We start from the raw sequence: 6,766 nt of genomic DNA, 5'->3' as shown, positions 1-6,766 counted from the left end.
GTCCTTTACTATTTTTGAACAGCGCCATCTTTGTTGTAGATTGTACTCGGTATGATACGAGTATTGATCACAGGAAATGGAAAAAAGTATTGATCACTGAGTCTGAGATACCCGGGGTGAGATATCACTTGAGAAAAGTATCCACCAATGAGAAGGCTTCGTTGAATAGTGCAAGCTCCAACACACCCTCCCTCTCTCCGGTTGTTTAACTCCTTCAATTCCCTGCAGCCTTCATGTTTAACTTGATGGATAATTAGAGAATACTAGAGTGGTCTACAGACTGTTCTCTTTCAATCTATTGCTCTCCTTATATCGGGGGGGGGGGGTCTATTCGATTCCCTCCCTTTCTCCTTTCTACCACATGGATCTACCGCGCTTCAGCACCCAACTCTCTCTCTCTGTCACATGTGCGCTCACCCCCCCCCCCCTCCTCTCTCTCTCCACAATCTTTCCCTTCCCCAGAGTTACATCTCACTCAGGGGCGGATCCAGCTAGATTTTCCAAAAAGGGGGGGGGGGACTTTTTTCCGAGGAAAAATTTGAGAAGCAAAAAAAAAGGTTTTAACCTAAAATTAAGGATATTTCGTCCCTGAAAAAAATTGACAAAGGGGGGGGGGCACACTTCTGTTTTAACTGCATTTTTACATTAGTTACAAATTTTTATTTTGCTTCTCAAAGGGGGGGGGGCACGGGCCGGTTGTGCCTCCTGGATCAGTCAATGGTCTCATTCTTTTTATCCCTGTATTTACATCATACATGAATGTAGTAGGCCTACTGCCTATTTTATAGTACAACCCGAAAAGACAGTTCTGTCATAATATATCAAATAGAATTAAGTATACATTTATTACATATATTTGAAAGCAATAAAGCAAGATATATACAGTTAATTATCAAAATTGTAAATTGTTCAACAAATCGAAAATACATGTAGAAAATTTAGAGCGATTATATAGTTCTTATTGATTTCCCACAATATTAATTCACAAACATAGGCACCAGAAGCAATATTTGTTCTAAAAGTTCTTTTGAAGATTGTTCAGGTAAGTATAGTGTTGAGGATTATGAACCTTTCCAAAACCAGCTGGAAAATCAATTTAAAGAAGCAATTTTGTTTTCAAATCAGAATTTCATATTTGGCGAACATTGTGCAGATATACAGAATTGGAGGTTACAAAATACATTATCATGATTATAGCACACGCACACAAGCCATATATTCTACTTTTTACAACAAAAGTACATTTTTGTACTTTTATAATTGTGAGGCAAGCACATTCAAATTATGATCTTTACACAATGTTTAATAGCTGAAAATGAGAAGATTCTGCATTATTCAATTTACCCAATAATTATTTGAAAAGTTACAGAATCCAATCATTTTTAATGAGACATTAACCAAATTTCTTCTGATTTCCTACATTTGACGAAAACACAAATACTCAATAAATGGTGTCTGAAATGCCCATTTGTGAACTGGTCATGGATTGATAAATATTCTGTTTCTAAAAAAGAACAAATCCTATGCATCAATAGCCTACACTACTGCTTCATATATATGTAAATGCATATACACATTAAAAATAACTGTTTAAAACATATGTTCTTGCAATAAGTGAAATGATATATAAAAAGCCATTGTAAATAATACTGCAAAATTCAAACACTGACTTTATATAGTGCTTATGACCATACATGTATTTTCAGCATACATCTTGTAATAAAGCATCATATCTAGCATGAGCATGTGGAAAATATAAATATACTAAACAAGCATATAATACTGTTAAACCATGTGGACGGATAGGAGATTCACCATGTCTCATAAAATAACCCAAATTTGCATACTGTTTATTTTGAAGTAATTACAGTTTACTGGAATACTGTTTCTGAAGGAAGATTATTACAAATTTCACACAGAAGATTGCTTTTTTCATTCTTACTCAAGCAAAAGTTAAATCATGTTGAGTCAGAATGAGATTACTGGTACATTTGTTCTTGATCGTTGCGTGTTTGGAAGTAAATTGTGATTTTTATGAATCTATCACTAAGGAGTGAGAAGACTTTCCAGGCACCAAATGTGAATTGCTTGAATATGGCACTGACATATGCAGGATATTAGAAGAAAGTTGGTGATTCCTGCATCAAATAATACTTGTAAGTTGTAAACTAAAGCAAGCTTGTATGAGAATACAATAAATCAACATTTTTGTTCTGTTGTTCATATTTACACATCCTATCAGTGAATTCTTCATGTTGACATTAGTCTAATAATTCACATAAGAATAAACACCTCATGCGTACATTAATCAATGCTACATTCCACAGATTATATAATACTTATCATCAATGATTTGCATATTCGTTGAAGCTCTAATTGTAACTATACAATGGACGGTTGTTGAATACACATTACAAATATATCTGATTTCCTCGCCATTCACAAGCCATAAATAGTAAGATTTTTCTCTCTTTTGACAGAGTGAGAATCTTTATAATGTTTGTCATGCAGCAGGTTAAATCTTGACAATATTTCAGAAAACTCTCCAGGCTTGTAAGGTTTTCACAAGTTGTTGTCCATTTTTGTTGCTGCCATCTTATTCTTAAATATGATGTTGATGTTTCAATGTCTTTAGCCTGTCAACACCAATTGTGGCAGAAAAATCCATGATTTTATCCAAGATAGACACTGCTGCATACACTCTACATAGCAGTACCAAAACTTTGCATTTATCTGTAAATAAAAGAAAAGACAAGGAAAATGACATTAATAGATAATTGATACTTGAAAGCAATTTATCATAATATCAATATGAATACATCAATAAGAGATTATAACCCATAACAACATTAAAAGTTCAGGGAATGATCTACTCCCAGCTCCCTGCACTGATATATAGTTCAAATCAGTGATGTAAACATATAAAACAAATGTATATAAATTATGAAAGGCAATATTATTAAGAAATGCTGTCATCTTTGATTTACAATTACTAGTACTTTATTTGTCTGGAGGCATATTCAAAATGTATGTTTATCAACTTAAAAATTTGAAATGTTTCCTTCTTCTTTTAGTTTTGTATGATATAAAGGTGCTGTCTGTATTTAATAAACAGGGGGGGGGGCAAAATTCTTAGCAAATTGAATCCTTTTCTAATGAGACAAATGACTTACCAAGTAAACTTAAAGTATTGATAGAAGATGCTTTAATCACAAGGCTGCTCAATAAGAGGTGTGGTATACTCTGAATGTAGGACACCAAAGGAGAATTTAGGAGCCATCCTCTTGTTGACCGTCACCTGTGGGGTGGAAAAGAGAGAGAAAAAATAGAAATGAGAATAACTTCACCTACTCACCAATACCATCAATAATCAAGACTGATCTGTTTAATAAAATATCTCTGGACAGGTTCAATGGCCCTATTAGACTCAGACAAGTCCTCATATGACACAGAAAATTTTCAACATAATACTTACTTGCCACATAACAATGATAATCAAAATGCAATATTTTAATTAAGTACAATAAAGCTTCTAAAAAAGCATCATCTCATATTATTGCTTCTTTAGCTTTGATCCATTTGGATTTGTATTGCACGTTCATCCTAGCACTGACACCATTAAAATAATGGAAAGGCAGAATTAACCATGGCCTGTGTGTAAGCTTTGAACATTACATTACAAATCATGTAAACTTTGAACAGTACTACTAAAGTTTTCATCAAGAAGACAAGACACGCATACCTTTTCTGGACTGTGAGCTCCTGGGCCTGGTTTGCGAGTACTATCACTTGGCATCTGGTTTCTTCCAATCATTGAATAGCTAGGAGATTTATGCTTGTAGAGGGATGGCTCTACAACATCATGTGATCCTGGTCCGGGAGTTTTCTGCAGATCTTCAGCAAAGCTTCCAACCTTGGGGCGATCCCTAAGAGAGTACCTTGGTCCAGATGGCTTCACACAGGAGTATCCACCAAGGATCTTGGGTAAAGTGTAGCTATTGGGAGCTGAGGACAAACAAATAAAAAAAAATTAAAACCTAGATCATGAATATGTTTCACATTTACAAGGATCATGAACGTGAAACAAACAACTGATATCAATACGTTTAATATTAAACTTTAAACCAACAAAACTAAATACCTACCAGCTCATCAACCTTGTGATAAACACACTGAGAGTATACTGAGGAGATCATTTGGGTGTGGAAATGACCCACAACAAACAACAACAACCAAACTTCAAAACACAAACAAATTTCTTGGTAAAGAGGAGCTGATGGAACTTGTTTAAAAACATGGGCGACCCATTGTGACATTCATCATGTAGACAATTCTATTATTACTTCAGGAGTTTGAGTCAAAAGAAATTTGAATGGTAATGTATCCCACCGCTGCCACAAAAAATAGAATTGAACATAGCAGATTGGTTTATCATATCAAACCTTCTACTTCTGGGAGATTAGAGAGGGTTATTAGAGAGGACTGATGCATGAACTATAACCTCAACCTAATGTGACAAACCAACAACCCTTTCTCTTTGTTTTGATCTTCAGCTTCTGAGCAGAGATTAGCAATTATGGGATATAATTACCTGGGGACTTATCACACTTGACTCCTTTTGTCCTCGACCTAAGGCTGTATGCAGGAGCATGAAAATGGGAACTTACTCCTGCTTTTTCAGGAGAATAAGCTCCTGGTCCTGGTGTCTTAAATGTGGTTATGTCCTTTGGACGGTCGTACAGGGAATAGTGTGGAGTGCCATCATTTCCTCTCCTGGTGACTTTAGAAGGGTAGTTGTGGCATGGTCCTGGACTGCAGTCGGTGGTGAACGATCTGTGACGAATACCGAATGAATAAATGGGCATCTGTCTCTTGGTCATGGCCGTTCCTTGGCCAATGTTACTGGGAAGGAGGACATTGGGACCCGGTCCTGCGAAGGATGCTGCAATAGGAGCTCTAGGTTTGGTAGGAGTATAGCCAGCAGCCATCTTTCTGTTTTATCCTAGTTTTCACTTATACCTATAAGAAAAGATGGAGGAAAATATGGTTAGGTGAGACTGAAAACTATCATGAAATAAGAAAACATCAAATATAATCGTAAATCTGAAACAGGAGAAAATCATAAAGTAAAACACTAAGAAAAATAATAACCCAATAATAAGGTAAAATACTGGTATAGTAGATATAGTTAAGTACATGTTTCATACATGTATACACTCACACGTATTGCGAGGTTAGTATTAGTATGACATGTATATAACTTTTCTTGGGTTCTGGTTAGGAAAACTAGGTTAGCATCGATCCACATTTATAAGGCATGTTTACCAACTATAAGATTTTGGGTATGCCGAAAGAGGAATGTAAATATTATCATATTACTATAAGTATATTATTGCTTCTACTACATGTAACACATCATCCATGGCAACGGTGATTGTACAAATATTGCTACTGCATGTACATTTACTTCAATTCTACTCCTACTAAGTTTTCAATCATAACTACTACTACCATAATACGTCTTCTCATACAACTTCTTCTCATTTGCTATGTTATTACTCAAAGAAACATGGGTTTCAAAACATTTAAACTGAAATATTGAGTCTTTTAGTCTTGACATCTTGAGTCTTTTGAAAAAATTCAAGATGTCCCTTCCCGGTGTGCAGTCGTCTTTACTCTACTCACAAACAAAACCTCTCAATAATCATATTTACCTTAAAGAATCCGGAGTGAATCTAATCCAAGATGTTTCTTGTTTATGATTCCGATATGAATGTTCTTGTAATAAACTTGTTAAACTACTAACAACGGTTGTTTAGAAGAAATGACGCTGGTTCACGACGAAGCCGCGCGCTTGCACCTGTGCTGAAGAAAATTTGACCCACAACTAAGATATCTGCCTGCTTGTAGGCCCCTATCAACAAAACTGGCGTGGGGTCCTATCAATAAAGTTACTAGGCAACCAACACACCAACCCGTTCGCCATGCATCGCCGCATCGCCCAGGAAACTTCGGACACTCTATTGTGAGCAACCGATCGCTATTCGCTTGGGCGCGCTCTTTCTCTTTCTCTTTAGAGGACTACTCAAATAAAAAGGGGTATTCAAGGAGGCAGGCCATGGAGGGTACACGGGGGGTACACTGGGTTAAAAGACTGTGAGTGGAGTCATATAGTTTGGTTGTGTCATGGGGTATGAGAAATTGAAAGTTTGGTCCAAGTACTTGGACATAAGGAGCCAATGCCCGTTTAATATTATGCCCAAACTTCGACTTATTTGACCAGATGAGCAATAGGCCCTGATTGACCTACACGCTTGACAAACTCTAACTTTTATGATGGTTGTAAGGGGGAATAGATAAACAGAGGATAAGGTTAACATTTCAAAGTTAGCTCATAAATCTCCAGTATCGCATTAATGATAAACCTACATAAGGAAAACTTGTTTTTATTTAGGAGCTTATTATATATATATATATATATATATATATATATATATATATGTATATATATATATATATATATATGTGTGTGTGTGTGTGTGTGTGTGTGTGTGTGTGTGTGTGTGTGTCTATATCGACAGATTAATAAAATAATAGTTAAAGATGATTACATGGAATGGTAATTTTGGTAATTTTCATTTGAAAAAATATGTTGATTCGTATCATAAGCATGATGAATATTATATAGGCAATACGGCAAACATCGATGATGTCGGAAAAAACGGACAAATACCTAAAAAACCAAATGGAATTCGTAGGGTAAAGA

The 6,766-nt window shown here is 35.6% G+C and overlaps 1 protein-coding gene across 1 annotated transcript; it reads right to left on the bottom strand.

Moving 5' to 3' along the window:
* Nucleotides 1–826: 826 nt before the first annotated feature.
* LOC129283174 (ciliary microtubule associated protein 1A-like) lies at nucleotides 827–6,027 on the bottom strand. Its single transcript, XM_054919009.2, has 5 exons — nucleotides 5,715–6,027; nucleotides 4,592–5,019; nucleotides 3,743–4,005; nucleotides 3,174–3,298; nucleotides 827–2,733 (listed from the first exon to the last, which is right to left on the bottom strand). The coding sequence occupies exons 2-4, from the start codon at nucleotides 4,986–4,988 to the stop codon at nucleotides 3,206–3,208; spliced, it is 753 nt and encodes a 250-aa protein (XP_054774984.1). The 5' UTR covers nucleotides 4,989–5,019; nucleotides 5,715–6,027; the 3' UTR covers nucleotides 827–2,733; nucleotides 3,174–3,205.
* Between the last annotated feature and the right edge of the window lie 739 nt (nucleotides 6,028–6,766).

The sequence above is a fragment of the Lytechinus pictus genome, chromosome 19 (genome assembly GCF_037042905.1).
Source record: "Lytechinus pictus isolate F3 Inbred chromosome 19, Lp3.0, whole genome shotgun sequence".
Lineage (NCBI taxonomy): Eukaryota > Metazoa > Echinodermata > Echinoidea > Temnopleuroida > Toxopneustidae > Lytechinus > Lytechinus pictus.
Note: the sequence above shows the minus strand (reverse complement) of the source record. Positions and strands in the feature narration are given on the sequence as shown.

Bases quoted from the DNA above. Each gene is read 5' to 3' on its own strand.
- LOC129283174 (XM_054919009.2), bottom strand. From the start codon at position 4,988: ATGGCTGCTGGCTATACTCCTACCAAACCTAGAGCTCCTATTGCAGCA. The intron at 4,006-4,591 runs GTAATTATATCC...GTTTGTCCTCAG, and splicing joins CAAGTGTGATAAGTCCCCAG to CTCCCAATAGCTACACTTTA. The intron at 3,299-3,742 runs GTATGCGTGTCT...TCCACCCCACAG, and splicing joins GAGCTCACAGTCCAGAAAAG to GTGACGGTCAACAAGAGGAT.